A 21,828-nucleotide genomic window follows, 5' to 3' on the forward strand; every position below is an offset into this window, starting at 1 on the left:
GGCCGGGCTGCATGTAGCTGACAACACATACTGTTGCTATGCGGGGGGACGACAGAGCAGCACGGTCATGACGTAATGTGAGGTAGTGGTGTGCACAAAGGAATCGGCTGTCGCTGAGGGTAAGTTGATCCACCGAGCGGATCACTTGCAGGTCAGGGATCAGGCCCCTCTATACACAAACCTGATTATCACACTGAGGTGGTTGTTACCAACTGCCTAATCCAACTTTAGTCAAGTATGTGTATAAGCCTTTACAAGATTAGCTGCATGCTTGTTTCTGGTGTGATTCAGACACTATTGCAGCGCAGCCATCTAGATCAGGGCTGTCAGGTAACTTGTATTGTTTAAAAGGAAATAAATATGACAGTCTCCATATACTTCTCGCTGCAGGTTGCATTTAAATGGAACCCAAGATGAGATGGTTATGGAGGGCTGCCATATGTATTTCCTTTTAAACAATACCAGTTGCCTTGCAGTCCTGATCCTGTGTGTCTAATACTTTTAGCCATAGACCCTGAACAAGCATGCAGCAGATCAGGTACTCTGACTCAAGTTTTACCGGATTAGCCATGTGCTTGTTGCAGGGTTTTGACTCAGGCACTAATTATGCCAAAAAAATCAACAGGGCTGCCAGGCAACTGGCATGGTTTACAAGCAAATAAATAGGGCAACTTCCATATCCCTCTCACTTCGGGCTCCCTTTAAACATATTGAAGCGTTGGATGAGATCCGACGGTGGCATTGCCAGCAGCAGACCGAATGCTCCTTGTTGGACGTGTCCCGACATCAGGAGCTGTGAAGAATGCTTGGTGGAGAATGCTCCTGATGTCAGACCACACCATGCAAAGAAGCAGAAAGCTTCAGAGCTCTTTTCATCTTCAGTGTTTGCCACAAGAAACACATTGGCTAATGTCAATTTGGAGGACAGTGTCAGTTTGCTTGATCAGTTCAGGTTGGGGATACACATCCTAAGTTGGCAAAATGGCACTTGCCAAACTTTTCCATCGTCCAGCATTGCACTGCATTTAGGGCTGGTGCACACCACGCGTTTTTGGTAGCGTTTTCAAAACCGCTGCCGCCTGTGAAAATGCTTGGCTAATGTATCTCAATGGCATGGTGCACACCAGCTTTTTGAGGTTTTTAGCAAACTGCAAACGTGGCTGCTGCAGCATTTTTGCGTTTTGCAGATGCGTTTCTGCCTCAATGTAAAGTAAAGGAATAGCTCAAACTGCTCTGAAAAATGCTAGATCAGAGCGGTTTTCCAGGCGTTTTGGTTACAGTAGCTGTTCAGTAACAGCTTTTCTGTAACAATATATAAAATCTGCTACACAAAAATGCTCCAAAAAATGCTAGGCATGTTTAGAAAATCTCTCTAAACATGCCTAGAATCACTCTGAAAATCTGCTTCAAAAACCTCCAGTATTTTGCGGATCTGCTAGAGGTTTTTGGTGTGTACTGGCCCATAGAGTGAATAGGCACCTGTTAAATCAGCCTAGTCCTGAAGTGTTCTGGACTTGTTGCTAAGTGGTGCCATCCCCGTGTAAAGAAACCTCGATGTAAAGTTCTGTATCAGGACAAAAACCTTCAGAATAGTAACTTGTATCTGTGTAGAAGAAAACAAACCCTTTTTCACACCCTCTATTAAAAAGAGATACTGATACATTAATATAGGCATCCTTTTGAAAGTTTTTGGTCATTAAGAGGAACAGTCTGTGTTTGCATGGCTGCTTTATTAATGAATGATCCATCCACTAAATGCTCATTTCACTTGATGTACTTGTATATGTTTGTTTTCTATCAGCATAGACTATGCTTACCTTAGCACCTATAACAGGGAATGCAGTCTGTTATTGAGTCTTTACAAGGTGATGGCCTTCCAAGGTTATCCTTTGTTGTGCTTGCTACACCATGCACAGTTATTAAACTCTATTCACTTGCAAACCTGCTCTGCTATCTGTAGCCTGGGAACCGTTATGTAAGAATTTTTCCTGTTGTTGAACAGAAAATGTAAGTATGTGTGTTAAGAAAAACTGCCAAAACTGCCTGGCTGTCACAATGCGGCCTCCAAATCTGCCAGCAATCACAAGTGGTTCCAGACTCTGTCTATAGTTAGTAAGCACTATTAAAGCGGACCTCCAGTGTAAATGTAAGTTAGTGTGTCTGGAAAACTAACCTCATATAGTATACCAAATTACAATAGCTGCAATTTCTTCTACTCACCCCCTCCACCTGCACTACGCCATATAAGACAAAGGTCTTATATGGCGTAAAAATAAAACCCATCCTCTACAGAAAACACCACTGTGTGATACACACAGTGGTTTTCTGTAGAGGATGGGTTTTATTTTTAGTTCAGGTACATTTTAGTAAGTTTGCAGTGGGTCACAGCCTTGGTACCTTAGCTGGCCAGACTACTGTCACAAATGTCTCAAGTGAGTCCCCATATAACTTGAAAGGATACCTTAGCCCAATCAAAAATGTAAAAACGGGGGGAGCAGGCGTGTGTAGTGGGCTCTCAAAATGTCCACCACACCCACCATTCTCCTCTGTTACTGTGTACCGACCCTCCGAAGCTACTTCGGCCAGCAGCACAATCAAGGACACGCGTCGCCTGAACAGTCTTCTCTGACTTTCCCAACCAGGAAGTAGCTAGGGAGGAAAATGGTGGGGATGAGTAGAACCCACTACACATGCCTGGTTCCCCCGTTTTTTAAATTTTCGTTTGGGCTAAGGTATCCTTTAATAGTAGCTCAGCTACTTCCTACTGATGCTGTTGCTGCTTGGCAAAACCTAGTAAGGCTGGGCTCACATCAGAGCCGGATCTCCAATGGCCAAATGGAGCATACAGTGTGGTGTCCTCTTCAGTAGTGCACTGTAGTGCAGAGCGGCTGCATTTCCATCATAGTTTTCTGTGAGAAATGCATCTGCTTGTCTGTAAAAATCATGCAGGTTAGGATTTTGCATTGGGCTAACTGCAGCGGATCCATTGTGGACTGATAAGTGTGAACAGATCCACTGGGCAACCTATGCTTCTTGATGTGACAGGATTGTATAGGACATATTTGTTACCATGCAATCCCCTACTTTTTTTCCTTAAAGCAAACCTATTCTATATAACATACTGTTTAATAATTCAGGCCACAGAGTAAACATGACACAGCGTACTTGAAATGCTTTCCTTTTTCTCTAAGTGTTTGGGATTTTAGGGCCATGTACCAGACTTATTCTGAGACGTAGGAATATGTCCCCAACTGTGACATTCACATGACTTAATTGGGACACAATTTAATACCCCTTTTCACTCTGCTGAGTGCTATTTTTTTTAAATACATAAAAACAAAAAATAACGGCTGTACATTTTACTGTATCCGGGTTAGGGAAAGCCATGAAGTTTTCCCTGGAGATGAGCGTTTTGTTAATTCCTTGACTCCTTCCTCTCCAGTGCCAGGGAATTGCCTTCTGGGGTGAGGGGATGTCTGAATACTATCTTGCATTGTGGTCTGCAGAGCAGGTGCATAACACGGGCTGCAAGTCTCCCTACTTCTCACATTGTTTTCTTGGTAGTGTGTGCTGCCAAGCTGCCACTATGCCTCCCTCTTGTTGGGATGTGTGGAGGTGATGTGGTTCTGACAGGCAGGCTAGGTTTCAGGAGCAGGAGGAAGCCTGTCTGTTAAGCTAAGTACCAACAAACAGAAGGATCGTGGATCTCCACGCTGAACGATCCTTCTCCCAATCAATCTGGCTGAATCTGCATTTCCATGATTGTGGCAAAAGACTGCGAAAGTCAGGATTGGAACGATCCTCTGCGATTGAATCCAGCATGGCTGTTCAAGAACAAAACGATTGCCACGTGTTGCATGCGTCGTGCAACTTAGTTTGACAAATGTTCGGTAACTGATGTTGCACAATATTGCAGGAAAAATCATTCATAGCAAAAAAAATTGTTCCAAAATAATTGCTTAGTGGATATAGGCCCATAGAGAGAGATCAAATTTGTGTCTGCAGGAAATGCAGACTGTTTCTCAAAATTGCTGCATGATATGTACGTTAGTCTACGATTGAATCACAGTCAGTGATTTTCAATGAAGAATCACGTGTTGTGCGAAAAAGTAGAGCAGGTTGTTGTTTTTTTTTTTTTGCAATAAACAAACAGAGGTTTTCTAAAAATGCGGCAGGCTCATAGGAAAGCATTACTTGTGTTTTTGCATTGGGGCAAAATGCCTTTGATTCTTTGATTTCATCCCTGCCTCAGGCTACATTCATGCTATATCTGTTGCAGATCCAGAGAAATAGGGTTGCAATGCATCAAAGATGGAAAGTCTCATCTCTCATCGCAGTGCATTATCCTGACGGAATGTGCTGCACCGCAAACAGGCTGTGGAGTCAAAGTAATTTTTGGTACTTGCAGTTGGTGGTTTCATTTCATAAACTGAGGAATGATGATTTTTGTACTGACTCCACCGCCCTGACAAACGTGGCGTTGTGGAAGCACCATTGAAATATAATTGTATCATGTTTTGATGCGATTATATGGTCTGTTGGCCTGCAACGGATATGGGGTGAAAGGAGGGATGCATGCTGTGACTGTGTTACTGAAGACCCAAATTACTGTCATAACCTGTGTTTACGGACTAAAAGGATCAGTGCAATGCCAATAATTCCAGCTTGCATGCACATTTCATGGAGCTTGGTATTAGGTCAATCAAATGCACTTCCTGCCGATTTTAGATTTGCCCAGTTCCAAGGTGCATACAGTTTGCATGTGAGTCAGAATTATTTGCATATCTCTACTCATACCAACTCTACTGATTCTAGTAGGGTGGATGCACACATGGAATCCACAAGATTGTCTACCAAGGCTCGGATCCCACTTGTAGCCGGATCACGTGTGGCCAGCAGGAGTGGACAGTGTAGTGTCCGCTCTGATGGTCCGCTTTAGTCCAGCTGGAGCCTGGGGCGGGGCAGATGCATTACCACCACAGACTATATTGGGGAATGCATCTGCCTGCACAGAAGTGCGGCCCGCTTACTGCAATGGATCCCATGGAGCAGTTGCAGAGTGACAAGTGTGAACGGCTCCTATTCACTGTCAGTTTTGCGATGAGTTGTGAATGGACAAAAAATGTCTGCTCTCAGCTCAAGTGGGAACAGAGCCTAACTCTTGGTATGTCTCAGTAACCCATTTATTATATGCAGAACAAATTTTGTAAGAAAAACATCGTAAGTGTGCTTTTTATGCTTATACTAATTAATTAGCCCACCCGTTAAAAAACGGGCGCTAGGGCTGTGACGCGACTCCCTTCCCAAGGGCGCCCAGCCACACTTCCCGCCGTGCGTGCGCATGGCAGCGCTCCCTGCCTCACGCACCAACGGCTGCCCCTGCCCTCGTCCTTTTGTTTGTAACATCCGGGTGCCGTGCATGCACACTGGCAAAAAGCATGGACACAGGGACGGGGCGCAGGGACAGTGGGGTTTTATTAGGTAGGATCATTTTATCAAATCCGAGGGAGAATCAATGCTGCAAACATGGCTGCCCGATCGATCTTTCGATTAATTTCAGGCCAAGATCAGTTGAAAGGTTCAATCGGGAATGTTGGCAAAATTTTGGTCACAAGGGCTCGGTCAGGTGCGTAGTGGTTACAGCGTAGAATATTGCGAGGACCGACAGACACCCGGTTGGTGTCATGTCCCAACCTCTGGTGTTTGGCGTGATCGTGAGCATCTGTTCCGGGTGACATAGGCGCATGTTTAGATGTCAACATGCATCGAGTTACATGGCACAGGCGCTCACGGTGACACCAGAGGAGACCAGAAGTCAAGCCGGTGGAGAGGTGAGCCTTTAACACTGAGCACAGGGTGGGGGAGCAGGACGATTTTTAATAGATTTCAAGCTGAAATCTATTGAAGATCGCAGTGCAGTTTGTAGCTAGGCAACATATCCTTTTTTTGAGCAGATTTAATCAGAGAGGGATCTGTGTAGTTTGGCCACACATCAGGTTATGCATGGCCTGCTTTAGTGACAAGACTATATACTGTATATACTCCCCATAGCACTGTAGAAGATATCAATGCTGTATAAATACATAATAATTCTAACTAGGCTCACACAAAATCCAGTAGTTGTTAGTGATAGAGATACACAGCAGCATAGATGTTTCAGCAGCCTTGAAAATGTCACCAAAAAGGTTTTCAGATGTGATGAAAACATCATTTCTGCAAAAGAGGAATTGTTGGCTTGTCTGACACTTAATCATTTTTGTAATCTAGGATAAATTGCTTCCTTAAACAATCTATCTTTATTATTCCTCCCACACTGAGGTATTGTATAATAACTGTTTCGCAGAATCGCTAGACAAGTACAATTGCAGCATTTGCATATGTTCCACAGGCTCCCATGCATCACTTATATTTTACAATTGTGAATGAACCTTTCTTATGATGCACAGAAAACATACTATTAAATACTATGCCCTGTTTTTAAGAAAAATAAAATTCATATTAAAACACAGTTCAGCTTTCTGCTTTTTTTTGTTTGTTTTTTTAGATTGCTATGGGTGTTTCCATTTTCTGAATCTCTCTCCTGGGGGTTGATACACGTAACTGCGGTAATATTGCTGTACACATACAGCGCATGGCAATATTACCGAAAACACCATTAACAGGTTACAGTGAGTTACACTATTCGCACCTCCCGTGGTGTCGAGTAACACGAGCGCCGCTATGGTAACAGCGTTACTAATAAGCATTACCATAGCTATGTTTGCAGTACTCAAGTACCTTTGGTCATGCTAATAGTGTAACTCAAGCTATAAAGTTTTGCTCTAGTGTTACCTCTGCCTGCTGCCCTGCATCCTGTTCAATACCCTTTTTTCCTGATCTGTATTAAAGATACCAGAGCCGAAAAGCCTAGGAAAAGTGGGCGGGTGGAGCAGGCATATAATGTTACGGGTGCCAACGCCTACTGCTTCCCCCGTTCTCTTTTCTGCCCCCGCAATTACCTTATCACACCCCGGGATATTTTTGTAAGTCGGCAGAGTTGGGGTGACTGCGCAGGCGATGGCCGGGCTACCCGTGGCCATGAGTGTAGTGATATCGTACGCATGCGAAGGCCACGGGCAGCCCGGCCAGCACCTAGAGGAGCGGCAGGCATCGGCACAAGTGACATGTTCCTGCTCCCACCTCGTTTTCCTAGGATTTTCTGCTCTGGTATCCTTTAAGCTTGCCATACACTATACAATATTTTTTTTCACAATTAGACCTTAGATTCCACAAAAAAACATCTAAATTGGCAAAAATTGTTAATCACTGCACTGCGGTTTTCCCGCGATTGACCACAGGATACATTACATGAGGGGGATAGGCTTTTTTAAAGCGATTGATAAGCAATATCGGTCATAACGTCAATCGCTGGACATCCGTGGGATGAACAGTGGTGCGGTTGAACACAGTATGGGGACTGTGACTGAACATTGATTGATGCAGAGTATCCTTTTTTTCAATAATAGAATTTTTTGAGCATCTAGTTTTCACTTAGATTTACATCCAGTGATAGTACTTTTAGGTCGATAGTGGATCAGGTTTACATACCTCCCAACTTTTTGAAATGAGAAAGAGGGACACTTAAGCCACGACCATGCCACGCCCCTGATCACGCCCCCGTCACACCCCTGGTCACGCATACCATAAAGATTTCATAAGAAAAATATGTCGTTTTATTATTCAATCCACACTGGTCCTTTCTATCCTGGTTCATTTTCCTTCATATTAACATTTTAAAATTAGTAATATATCAATTTAAAGGATGGGAATAAAGTTTGGAGTCAATCAAACACATTTTTTAGTAGAGAACTACATATATTTACATAGAAAGAGGGACAAAGTTCTGAAAGAGGGACAAATGAGGAGGAAAGAGGGACAGAGCTCCCAAAGAGGGACTGTCCCTCCGAAAGAGGGACAGTTGGGAGTTATGGGTTTACTATAACTAGGAACTCTGTAAAACTTTATTGTTATGAGTTTTCAGGTAAAGCTTTCTCACAAGACTGTATAATTATTTAGAAACAAGTATGTAATTTCTTCAATTTCTATAGTGTCTGTAGTTTCCATGTAAGGATATGTAAATGATTAGGTAAACCTAGTACAGTACATAGCTGTGGTAATTTTTTTGTGCTTCATTTGTTTGCTCACTTGTAGTAACTCCTTTCAGTCTTCCACTTCTTGGCCAACAGTAAACAAATCCTTTCATATGCATGCCTAACTGGTTTCTCCAAAAAGGTTTGCTTTACTTTTGCATAACACTTTGAGCTGGATGTGATTATCACTTGAAATGATGTGTTGGCTAAATATAGTCTGGTTGGACACATCATGCCTACATACTCATTCATAGGCACTTCCTGCTAAGCTAAAGAAACATACTTCCTTAGGCATTTGCACATAAAGCCTAGTTAAAAGACAATCCTTTTTTTGTAAGGCCCTGTTCACATCTGAGCGGGAATCGCACGATTCCCGCAAACCGCTAGCGGTTTTTAAATCCACTTAGCACATGTTATCCTATGGCAGTGTTCTCACTGCCGCGATCGCAGGTGATTAGCGATAATCACAAACTCGTTACATGCAGCATTTTGGAGGCGATTCTTAAACGATCGTGATTAGCATGTATAGAACTACTAATTGCAATCGCTCCCAAAATGCAACAGTGTCCAGTGAATTTGACAAAATCACTCCTGCAAAACGTTAGTGGTAATCGCTAGCGTTTTGCGGTTTTAGATGTGAACGGGGCCTTAAGCCTTGTACACATGTTAGATAAGTAATTTGAAATGTCTGCGGAATGACAGATTTTGCCCTTTGTGGACAAAAGACGTTATTAAAAAAATGTAGCTTTATGACAAGCGACCAAAATCAGGTATTCTGCCCAATCCAACTGGTGAATAAATTCAAACAACTATTTTGCAGACATCTTGCAGTAAGTCGTTTAAATGACAATGATGTAGAAAAGTGCCTTAATATTGCCGTGCACAGACAGTGCTCGGCAATATTACCGTTACTACTGGCAGCATGTACCGTGAGTAACGATATTAGGGCGACCCTCGGTACTCGGTTTGCCACGAAATGTCCTTTGAGCAACGTCTCTCATTTGTGGGTGCCGACTTTTATCTTGCGTATGTATAGACCTTTTAGTATTGGATACAGTGGGTTAAGGCAGTGTTCCCCAACCCTGTCCTCAAGGCCCACCAACAGTGCATGTTTTGTGGAAATCCACACAGGTAGTTTATCAGCTCTGCTGAGGCACTAAATACAACTACCTCATAACTACCTTCAACTACCACCTTAAGGCTTCTTTCACACTAAGACGTTGCGGTAAGTGCTACGTTAAGGTCGCATAACGTGCACCTAACGCAACGCATGGTGGTGGTGGTGGCAGAGGACGTTGGCAAAGAGCCGCTTTAAGCGGCTCTTTGATGTGTCCGTGATGTGTACTACAGTACGCATGCACTGGTGGAGACCACGTGAGCGGAACACTCCGCATCACGTGGTCCCGCCAGTGACGTCAGCACAGTGCAGTGAATATTAATTAGCCATGTGGCTAATCACTGCGCCTGTGCAAGCAGGCTAACGCGGAAAAGCCGCTCTAGCGTCGTAGCATGCTGCACTTTAGATTGACGTGCAGCGTTACAATGTAACGCAACGTGGGCACTGAACAGCCCATTGCAGTTTCATTGCTGTGCGTTGGGAAGCGGTACAGGCTGCACTAACGTGCGCCTGTAACGTCTCACTGTGAAAGCAGCCTAAAACTACCTCTGTGTATCTTTGTGGTTTCTTGCAAAACGTGTACTATTGGTGGGCCTTGAGGACAGTGTTGGGGACCTATGGGTTAAGGTGCAAATCAACAATACAATCTTGCTTGTGCAATCGTATCAAATTAGTAGTGGAAGGGTACATTGAGTGAATTTACTTTTAAATTCTTAATTCATGTAGGCCCTCATATTTCACAGATGTGGTAAGATTGTACAGTATCATCAAAATTGTATTGCTTTAGAAGTCATTGGGAATTGCATTTAAAAAAAAAAGCCAGATACTTGCCTATGTAGAGGAAAGGCTCTGGGTCCTATAGAGCCTTTCCGCTTCTCTTTTGGTGCTCAGTCCTGCGCAGGATCCCCCGTAGCAGTATTTGACCAATTTGGTCGAATACTGCTGTTTCCGCCTCCGAAGAAAGGCTTTGGAAGTATTCGGGAGCCCGAGTGTTCCTGATGATGGGCCACTCCATACTGCACACGCGTGCACTTGCGCATGCGCAGTATGGAGCCGCCTGTCTTCGGGAAAACTCCGCTCCCGAAGACTTCAGAAATTCAAACGGGGAAGGTAGTGCTGCACCGAGGGCACTGGGAGAGGAGAGGGAGGGCTCTATAGGACCCAGAGCATATCCTCTCCTTAAAGAGAGTCTGAAGCGAGAATAAATCTCGCTTCAGACCTCATAGATAGCAGGGGCATGTTTGCCCCTGCTAAAACGCCGCTATCCCGCGGCTAAACGGGGGTCCCTAACCCCCAAATCCCCTCCGTGCAGTGGGGGATCTCTTCCGCATTGAGGCAGGGCTAACAGCCGCAGTCCTGCCTCACGCGCTTCTATCAGACGTGTATCTCCGCCTCTCCCCCACCCCTCTGTCTTCCTTCACTGAGAGGGGCGGGGGAGAGGCGGCGATGCGCTGCTGATAGACTTGACTGGAGGCAGGGCTGCGGCCGTTAGCTCTGCCTCCAGGAGGAGCAAAATCCACGACCAAGTTGGTAGTGGATTTTGCAAGGGGGGATTTGGGGGTGAAGGGATCCCGTTTAGCCGCGGGATAGCGGCGTTTTAGCAGGGGCACACATGCCCCTGCTGAATATGAGCTCTGAAGCGAGATTTATTCTCGCTTCAGAGTCTCTTTAAGTAAGTATCTGGCTTTTTTTTTGTCTTTAAACGCGATTCCCAATGACTTTAACTTTTGCTCATATGTTTTTGTGGTCTGTTTTCCCAGTGATGTGATTTTATCTCTCTTCCTGGGCCTGGGACTTGCATGTCCTAAAAGCAATCCTGAAGCTGGTTAAAAAAAAAAAAAAAAAAAAGCAAGATACTTACCTCAGTAGTAGGAAGCGTCTGGATAGTCCAGAGGCTTCCGGTATCTTCTTACACTCCACCCTTCCTTCCAGCACTGGGTCCATCTAAACGTATTTGACTCAGCGGTACAGCCATGTTCAGGTTTGCTTAACCTGAACAAAATTGAAGATGAACAGGTTATTTTTCCACACAGAAAATGATAATGATTGTCTCTTTCCCTCATCTGAGTTTTTCCATTTTGTTTTTTTCTTGTTACAGTCACAAATTAACAGGATATGGACATCCATTTGCCTGCATAGAATTTCAGAGCACTGCTATTCACAACACACATAAGCAAAGGTAAAAATGTCTTCCCCCCCCCCCCCCCCCCTCTTTTGTGTATTCTTTACATTCTTTACTGTGCGGGGGTGTACTCAATATTGTTGCCAGCGGTTTAGACATTAATGGCTGTGTATTGAGTTATTTTGATGGGAGAGTAAATTCACAATATACAAGCTGTACACTGCTTTACACTGTATCAAAGTGCCATATCTTCAGTGTTGTCCCAATTATTTATTCATTGTATTTATAAAGCGCCAACATATTACGCAGCGCTGGACATTAGACAATATTTGGGGTGACATACAGCAATACGACAATACAGGAATACAAGAAAAAACAGATCACGCAGCACAGTATGAGTACAAGGTAATGCTTAGTCAGTCACTGGATGGGAGCATGGAGATTAGGCAAGTTAAGTTCACTCAGATCCATAGGATGGGTGTACGGTGATGGAGGTGCATGATCAGGTAGGACACAAAAAGAGGAGGACTCTGCCCAAAGGCTTACAATCAAGAGGGAGAGGTAGGGACACAAAAGGTAAGGGACCAGAGTCCAGCTGCGGGTTTAGTGCACTAGTGAGGGGGGGTAGGGCAGAGTGAAAAGGTGAGTATTGAGGGCCTTCTTGAAGCTGTTGAAGGAAGGGGAAACCCTAATGGGGAGAAGTAGGGAGTTCCATATTGTTGGAGCAGCTCTTGAGAAGTCCTGGAGGCGTGCATGAGACTAGGTGATGCGGGGGGCGGTCAGGCGAAGTTCATTGGAGGAGCAGAGTGAGCAGCTAGGTGTGTACCTCTGGGTAAGATTGGAAATGTAGGTTGGGCAGGTTTTGTGGACCGGATTGTAGGCCAGATACAGTATATTGAATCTGATTCTGGACTGGATGGGAAGCCAGTGGAGGAATTCACAGAGGGAACCGCTGTGGTGGAGCGATGGGAGGAGTGGATAATTCTGGCTGCCGCATTTTCCCATGAAAAGATATAATAAAATATTTACAGATGTGTGAGAGGCTTCCTCGCTTTTGTGAGATACTGTACCTACGAGGCATGTCGCCCGGTGGGGAACAGAAATATCACTCAGGCTACAGTGCAGGACCCAGGCGCATCGCTAGCTTCTTGACCTAGTTGAACTGCCAGGCGGATTGGTTGTGGACGAAGAACGGGCCACTGTATGCTAGATTCTTGGCGGAGGCGGTTGAGACCATCCGCTCTAACATAGGTCAGTCTAGTGTGTGTGTGTGTATGAAGCTTTAAGGAACGGTTCACATGGGTGCTGAACGTTAACCTTGATGTCCGTCACTCAAGTGCTGACCACTCAAATAAATTGGGATGCTTTTTAAGCGTCGGTACTGGCTTTTCCCATCCTTCCCGCAAATGCTGAACTCTAGTTTCATGGATCGGCTAAGCACAGCGCTTCATTGTCCCCCTAATGGGGCCAAAAATGCAACACGTTTGCCAAATGATGGAACCAATGCCAAACGCTGCTCTGCTCGTTTGCAGATAAGCATTTAGCATCAGCTAAACTCAATGCCGCTGAAAGCCAGTATAAGCCGCACTTAAAGGCGTGTACACATGCCTGACTTTAATCAGCTGAGGCGACCAGTAACAACCGCCTCAGCCGACAATCAGGCATGTGTACGGCACTCGACACAAAACCCGCAATCGGATGGATGTACCCAACCCCAGCAATACCGATCCTTTTGACAATCCCATTGTTCGCACAGTTCCACCGTGTTACGTATGCACCGCTCGTCGCCCCTCCATGGCCCCCCCCCCCACCAGCTGACACGCGTGTGTGCAGTAGGGCTCAGCGATGTCGCCCAGCTCCTGCTCCCCGATGGGTGACATGCGTTGGGCATTTGTACGAGCCCCGAGGGCCCATTCACACTGTGGCGATTAGCGGCCATTTACCGATGGTCGCCAACGATTGCTAGCGCTTTTTAAAGGGCTAGTGTAATTAAAAGTATATGGCAGTGGTCTCATACCGGCAATTTGCGGTAAACGCAAACGTGGTGCATGCAGCTCTTTTTTCACAATTGAAATATTAAAAAAAAAACTGAAACACAATCGCTTAAAAATGTACAACAAATATGCGTTAATAGCAGAAAAAAAATCTGTCGCAAAATGCTAGTGATTTTTTTGCTAACGATTTGCGTTTCCAAATGTGCCCTTAGGGCCCATTCACACTTAAAAACTGCAAAACAGTAGCACTTTTTTGCATGGGTGATTTTACCGTGATGAACTCAGTAAAATCACTGTACACTTCCGCAATTCCAGACGATCGATATCAGCGCTTGTAAAAGCACTATACCACAATCGCTCGAGAGTCGCGGCAAAATGCTACAGGTAACACGTTTTGCGATTGCCGGTAATCACGAAACGCCCACGAGCTGCGGCAGTGAGATCTCTGCCATAGGGTTAATATTGTGCTAGTGCTTCGAAGATTAGCGGAATCGCCCACTAATCGCTCTAGTAAGAATGGGCCTTTAAAGTTCCCTGTAGCACCACTGTGTATTCAGCTGAACAATAAATCATTTTATCTGCCTTGCCCCTATCAGATTTGATAAGAGAAGATTGTTAAGCTGGGAATATACCGGTCGATTCTGGCGCTCGATTCTGCGCCCGATCGCTTTGCCTGCTCCATTCTCTTCCGCTCATTTTTCTTATCTTTGTTCAGTCACTTCAATGACAAATCGAGCGGCAAAACGATTGATCAGTGATCAGACATGTCGGAAATTATCTATCTAACCATCTTATCAACTCAGAATCGAGCCGTGTATTCCCAGCATTAGGAAAAAGAGTTTGTGTTGTGGAATATAGCTTTGAAATGGTCGATCCACACCATACAATTTTTTTGGCAGATTTACCTGTCAGATCGATTATTTCCAGCATGTCCCATCTGAGGATTTTTTTTGAGCGATTTTCTGATCGATTTCCGTTCGTTTCTATGGAAATCGATCACGTTCCTCAGATCGGACATGCTGGAAAAAGCCGATCTGGCAGGTAAATCTGCCAAAAAATTATATGGTGTGGATCCAGCAAAAGAGTTTAGTTCAGCAATGCCCCTGCTTAAAGGGACTCCGAGCACCTCTCATGAGCATGCCTTTAAGACAGTCGACTTCCAACAAAGTCGTGCTATGACCCCTCTGGAGAAGCCTCTTGCAATGGCCATGCATGTCACTTCCTCTTCCTGCTTCATTCTGTGATGCACTAATCTAAGAGAGAAGACGGGTGACCCGGAAGTTATAACATAGCCAAGATGGAGGATGCGATCTTCAAATTGAAATCGAACGAAAACTATTTGGTGTAGAACGGCGATTCAGGCATCAAATGAAAGAGGAGAGCACAAGCTACAAAATGGTATGCATCTTTAACCTTCCTGGCGGTAACCCCAGGGTAAGCCGCGCAGGAGGTTTTCTCAGGCCCTGCTGGGCCGATTTTTTTTTTTTTTTGCTGAACGCAGCTAGCACTTTGCTAGCTGCGTCAGCACACTGATCGCCGCTGGCCCGCGCTCGATCGCCGCTATCCGTCGCACCGCGCGGCCCCCCCCAGACCCCGTGTGCTGCCTGGCCAATCAGTGCCAGGCAGCGCTGAGGGGTGGATCGGGACTCCCAATAACGTCACGACGTCGGTGACGTCATCCCGCCCCGTCGCCATGGCGATGGGGGAAGCCCTCCAGGAAATCCCGCTCTTTGAATGGGATTTCCTGATCGAAGCGGGCGGGGGGATGCCGCTGAGCAGCGGCTATCATGTAGCGAGCCTATATGATTTAACCTCTTGACGACCAGCTAACGCCGATTGGCGTAAACTGGTCGTCTGCGGGTTTCCATCGAAACGGCCGCTCGTTCGAGCGGCCTTTCCATGTCCGTTCACGGAGGCTGTCTCCGTGAACAGCCGGAGAGCCGCCGATCGTGGCTCGCCAGCGAAATGTAAACACGCGGGGAAGAAATCCCCGCTGTTTACATCATACGGCGCTGCTGCGCAGCAACGCCGTAAGGCAGATCGGCGATCCCCGGCCTCTGATTGATTTGATAGGCTGAAGCCTATCCTACAATGCGCAGGACGGAAATCCGTCCTGCGCAGCTCAGAGAGGGAGAGGGAGGGAGGGGGACGGAGCGCCGAAAACGCTGCGGAGGGGGGCTTTGAAGAGCCCCCCGCAAAGCGCAGAGAGCCGGCGGCGATCAGACCCCACCAGCAGGACATCCCCCTAGTGGGGAAAAAAGGGGGTAAGTCTGATCGCCCTGGCTAAAACCTGATCTGTGCTGCGGGCTGTAGAGCCTACACAGATCAGACCGAAATCCACTGGTCGGCAAGTGGTTAAAAAAACAAAAAAACTGCTGCGCTGCCTCCTGGCGGAAAATATCAGAGCGCCAGGAGGGTTAAATACTTTGCAGTACTGGTCGGGGTCTTAAAAGCATGCCCATGAGAGGTGCTCGAAGTCCCTTTAAAGCGGACCCGAACTCAGAACTCCTCTCTGCTCTAAAAGATACACAACAGCATAATAACTTTTAAACAAAAACATGTTTTTGTTACAGTTGATACAAATCCTAAAATACATTTGCACAGTTTCTACTTCCTGATTTATGGAAGCAGACATATTGTTTACAGCCTGTGCTTTCAAATGGGCTTATCTGCTTATCTGCCATAGGCAGTCATGTGACACAGGGGAGGATCAAATTACAACTTGTGATTAAACACAAATGAGAGGGAATTAAACAGGCTAAACTCTCTCAATACAGTACATTCAGGGTGCATTTCTTTCTCTGTGTTTTCCTTCTGTCCTGTGCAAGACTTCAGGTCCACTTTAAAGGACAGCTGAAACAAGAGAGAAATGGTTGCTATATTTATTTCCTTTTAAACATTACCAGTTGCCTGGCAGCCCTGCTGATTTATTTGGCTGCAGCAGTGTCTGGTTAACACTAGAAACAAGCATGCAGCTAATTTTGTGAGATCTGACAATATCAGAAACAACCGATCTGCTACATGCTTGTTTAGGGTTTATGGCTAAAACTATTAGCGCCAGAGGATCAGCAGGACTGCCAGGCAACTGGCATTGCTTAAAAAGAAATACCGTAAATATGGCAGCCGCCCTATCCCTCTCAAGTTGTCCTTTAAAGAGAACACGAGGTGGGTTTGAAGAATATTATCTGCATACAGAGGCTGGATCTGCCTATACAGCCCAGCCTCTGTTGCTATCCCAACCCCCCCTAAGGCCCCCCTGCACTCTGCAATCCCTCATAAATCACAGCCACTCTGCTGACAAACAGCTTGTCAGAGCTGGCTGTGTTTATCTCTATAGTGTCAGTCTGCTGCTCTCCCCGCCTCCTGCAGAACTCCAGTCCCCGTCTGCCTCCCTTCCCTCCCTGCTGATTGGAGGGAAGGGACGGGGGCAGAGACCAGAGCTATGCAGGAGGCGGGGGAGCAGCTGAGACTGACACTACAGATGTAAACACAGCCTCACAACATGGCTGCGATTTATGAGGGATTGCAGAGTGCAGGGGGACCTTAGTGGGGTTTGGGATAGCAACAGAGGCTGGGCTGTATAGGCAGATCCAGCCTCTGTATGCAGATAACATTCTTTAAACACACCTCGGGTTCTCTTTAACATTAATAATATGTATGGCACAAAAATCTGAAGTCCTGAATATGTTAACTGATTGGTATGTTTTCTGAAAATATGTACAGCATTTGTTTGCGAAATACTTAGCAAGATGTGTGTTATGTTTTTTTCATAGGTGTTTAACAAAACATGAGTGCATGTGCTGTTAGAGTGAAGACCTGGCTGTCATCGTCCAAGCATGTTACAGTTCCCGACCCATGGTTAGAAGCTTGCATCAACTGGGTTTGTGAAGAAAATGGTGGCTCTTCCCTGACACAAGCTGAAATTAATAAACAGGTTTTTGAGCAATGGCTCCTGACAGATTTGAGAGATTTGGAACACCCAGTGTTGCCAGCTAATATCTTAGAGCCTCTAAAATTTGACCTTTGTGGCTTTTATGCTGTACAAATAAACTCCTTGGTTGATGTCAGTGTGCCAGCGTATGCACAGCTTCAGAAGCTAAGAGGTCGAGAAAATGGAAATGACCAAGTTACAGCTGTAACACAAGCAACACAACATCCGTGGGAAGCAAAGCCATCACGGATGCTCATGCTGCAGTTGACTGATGGAATCCAAAACCTTCAAGGGATGGAATATCAATCTGTCCCAATTCTTCATGCTGGACTTTCGCCAGGCACCAAAATCTTGCTACAGGGTAATATATCTGGTCGCCTAGGCGTTCTTCTCCTTAAACCTGAGAATGTGAAAGTTCTTGGAGGTGAAGTGGAAGCTCTTGTGGAGGAGCATTCCCAAGAAAAGGTTCTGTCCCGACTAATTGGGATAGAAGAAAGTGCTTTGCCACAGAGGACATCTGTGCTAGATCAGAATGCAATAAGGCAACAGGATGCAGTAGCCCAAGCACTAGGGTTATCAGATGAAGATTTGTTAGCAAGTCTTGATGATAATGATGAATTGACACTTAATAACAACACAGTTCCAGAAAGTGGGTATTATAGCAGAAGTGAGAGTTTAAGTTACAACTCCACCATGTCATTTGCTAACCAAGAACAAGCACACATGTCCAGTACAGGAGACTTTCATGTTACTGCATCCAATGGACCTGCTCAGATGAATGCAAGAAATGATTCTGGGGACGCGTATGACTTAGATGATGATTTATTTTTGGAAGAAGAAATTCAGAGAGAACTAGAAGAGATGGATATGGACCAAGGAAACATAATAAACCCCAATGAGAATTCCTCTACAGCTGTCGCTTCAGCTACTGCTTCCAACACTCAGCCTGTCTCTGTTCTGGACCCCCCATTTACTTATTTGTCAGCTGTCTTCAATGACAAAAGTGGTACAAACAGGCAAATAAAGCTGAAATCTTTTATTGTGACTCTTTCTGGGAGCCTCTCAAACAGTGGTGGTGTTTGGAGCATAAAAGCCAAAATATCTGATGGAACGGGTTACCTGGATGTTCAGTTTAGTAATGATGTTTTAACAGAACTTATAGGGTTTTCAGTGGCTGAGATGAAAAGGCTTAAAAAGGATCCGAGCCAGCAGAGCAGACTTATGTCAGGGATACAGAAGTGTCAGGAGAGTCTTACTGACTTCTGTGGGATAATGACTATATCTTATAAACCTGCAACATCTGAAGCAATAGTCGTTGCTTTACAGGATGTCACTGATGAAACTAGGTTGGCTCTGAGAAGACGGTTAAATCTGTAACCAGTGTTAACCTATCTCAACCTCTTTTTGTGGCTAACTTGCAATACTAAACATATTCATTTGTATTTTATAAATAAACAGAGCACTTTTTCTTTTATGCCAAAGATTTCAAAGGATGTGGTCTTTACTTACTATGGATTTCCATATGTGGGGTTCTCTTACAAGAGGGACTTAAAAGAGGAATTGTAACATATACAGTAGTAGAATACAGAAATTATTCAGGATACCCACTTTTAGGTTAAATATCCTGGTTCCAGCATCAATAACACCTCCTATAGCTATACAGTATATTGGCATATTGGCATGTAGTACCACCGTCTCACTGAGGCTTAGCCTAGGCTGTTTAGTATGCATAATTCTCCCCACCAGAGCATTCTGGGAGATAATTTTTTTCTACTGGCTTTAGAACTCTAAGGTAACGTATATTCCGCAGAGATCTCCTGCCAGTACTAATGGAGTTGCCGCCTGTGATACAGTTCAGAAAGTAAATCAGAGAAAGGAAATGGGCCAACACGGAATAAATATTTTAAAAATGAATAAATATTTTATAAATACTGTAAAAAAAAAAATAAGCAATTTTATTTATCATTTTATTTTGATTGCAATACCTCTTTAAAGTGGCCATACACATAATGAAATCTATAAAAAAAAATCCGTTCCTAGTGTGTGGCACAAATTAGATAGAACCCTGTCAAATTTGATCTCGGAGGGATCTTACTGATGGTCAAATCTGGTGGTCAACCTATAAAGGTGGTCATTAACGATCATTTCCAATTGCCGTGTTAATCGATTGTAAAAGATCGGTTGTGCCCATTAACCCCTTGAGGAACAGCATAATATTCTCCTGTAAGGACCAAAGCAGTTTTTTAATTCAGGGTGCCGCTAATGTAGATAACCAGGCATATGTTTCCCTAGTATAGCTAGCCAGGTATCGGTGTCTGGAGTATAGATAGGTGTCCCCAGTATAAATAGCATCCATTACTCACCTCCCCAGATCCAGCGAGGAGCAGTTCTCCCCGCCATCCAGCCTTGCACTGCCGCTAAGTTCTGGGTTCTGGCTTGATGTCGTCATCAAGCTGGGACTCAACACCAGAGGCAGAGAGGTGATGCCGGGCAGAGCGGAGGAAGAGCGACGATCACCAGAGGGACATCTGGAGAGGTGAGTCGGTCCTCTTCTTTTCTTCTCCCGCCACCGCTGCTTCAGTGACCACTAAGATCGGCGGCGATCGTAGTAATCGCGTGATCAGGAGTTAATCGCCATGGCTCTTGATCAGTGAGGGGAGATGTAAGCTGGCATATGACAGCTGAATCTCCCCGTTCCGGTGTGTGCGATCTCGGCGAGACTTCAAGGACGTTACAGTTACATCCCTGTCTGCAGCAGACCGCCACACAAAGAATGTAACTGTAATGTCCTTCATCTCACAGGGGTTAAAGACTGAAGTCCAGCTAACCAATCAGATCAATGGAATCAATCCAAAAATCTGTTTGATTCCATTAATATGACCAAATTGGCTAGCGGGAATGTGCACGTTAACAGGAAATGATTGATCAGCCGAGGGATTGTATCGTTAATTGGCACCTTAAGTATATGGACACTTTTAGGCCTCTTGCACATTTGACCCTTTGACCACCCAGGACATGTTTATGTCTTAGTGATTGCATGTCCTTCATGATACTTTAGGTCTTGTTTTCACTGCCAAATACAGATGGCCGTGGGATCATAACACAACACTCACGATCGCACGCCAATCAGCTGTTCTGCTGTGGCAGTCAGCTGGCATAGCTGGCAGATCAAATTACAACTTGCGATTAGTCACAGATAAGGGGTTATTAGAGAGGCTAAACTCTAAATACATACAAGGTGCTTTTGTCTATGAATTTCTTCTGTCCTGTGCAAGAGTTCAGGTCCACTTAAAACAACACCAGTTGACAGGCGTCGTGCTGATCTTTCAGGCATCAGTAGTGTCTTAATCACACTCCTGAAACAAGCATGCGTTAAACTTATGTCAGTCAAGTAAGGATACCTGGCCACACTCCCCTTACCACAGCTAAGGTGCACTCACGATCAAGCCACCAGAGCACTCGGTGGCAGCACAATCTCTGTATTCCACAAGGATCAGCACACTCAAAAGATATGTTGCAAAAATTATAGCTCTTTTAATGAAAAAAAACAGAATCCATACAAAATCATGTGTCAGACAAGGACCAGCAACCTGCAATAGATAGCTATCATAGACACCCACAGTCCATCAAAATTCCAGCTGGTAGCCTTGGAATAGATAGTCCATGAGGTGATAGTCTAAAGTCCACAATACAGCAGATAGCGTGTCTTAGATAGTGGCGACAGACACTGGCCTAGAGCTGTTTCGGACATCCGCCCATCCTCGAGCCGAAAAATGTGCACAGCTGGCATTTTGATGGACTGTTTGCAGGTTGCTGGTCCTTGTCTGACACATGATTTTGTATGGATTCTGTTTTTTTTCATTAAAAGAGCTATAATTTTTGCAACATATCTTTTGAGTGTGCTGACCCTTATACAGAGATCAAACTTATGTCAAAAGGTCTGATTTGAATGCTTTTCCAGGGTCTATGAGTAAAAGTACTATGCCTGCAATTACCCGTCAGATTTTGAATTGAATCAATCATTTCTGACAGGTCGATCTGATTTCTTTTTTTTGATCGATTTTGTACAGAAGTAATCGGAAAATCAAGCAGAAAAATTTTCAGAAATCAGATCGGACCTGGTGGAAATGATCGATTTGATGAGAAATTGCATGGTGTGCATTAGGTATTAGAGGCAGAGGATCAGCAAGACAGCCAGACGATTTGCATTGTTTAAAAGGAAATAAACATGGCAGCCTCCATATGCCTTTCACCTCCGGCGTCCCTTTAAACAAAAAGTGTCTGTAGTGTTAGCTGTATCCAAGAAGCAACTTGCGGCTAAGATGTTGTAATCATTCTAATCCCCTCATTCGGTTTTCCAGACGCTCTCATTATAATAAACAGGATAGGGACTACCAGAATTAGGCCGAATCCACACTATAAGCGCTTTACTGGGCGCTTTGTGGTTGATTAGCGGTTTCTGAGCGCCTTTTAAAAAATTCTCCCATTCACTTTCATTAAAATCGCAGTAAAAATCGCCGCAATTTTTACCTTTA

The 21,828-nt window shown here is 44.8% G+C and overlaps 1 protein-coding gene across 5 annotated transcripts in view; it reads left to right on the forward strand.

Moving 5' to 3' along the window:
- The window catches only part of RMI1 (RecQ mediated genome instability 1), a 25,944-nt gene extending 7,177 nt beyond the window's left edge, over positions 1-18,767 (forward strand). For 4 of the 5 annotated variants that reach the window (XM_068236994.1, XM_068237003.1, XM_068237023.1 and 1 more), the window contains exons 2-3: positions 11,345-11,425; positions 17,136-18,767. In XM_068236994.1, coding sequence (XP_068093095.1) covers positions 17,150-18,670 — 1,521 coding nt within the window. In that variant the 5' untranslated portion in view covers positions 11,345-11,425; positions 17,136-17,149 and the 3' untranslated portion in view covers positions 18,671-18,767. Of the gene's footprint in view, positions 1-8,131; positions 8,272-11,344; positions 11,426-17,135 lie in introns of those variants that run through there. The other variant, XM_068237034.1, reaches the window with a different exon arrangement.
- Positions 18,768-21,828: the final 3,061 nt, after the last annotated feature.

The sequence above is a fragment of the Hyperolius riggenbachi genome, chromosome 1, assembly GCF_040937935.1.
Source record: "Hyperolius riggenbachi isolate aHypRig1 chromosome 1, aHypRig1.pri, whole genome shotgun sequence".
Classification (NCBI taxonomy): Eukaryota; Metazoa; Chordata; class Amphibia; order Anura; family Hyperoliidae; genus Hyperolius; species Hyperolius riggenbachi.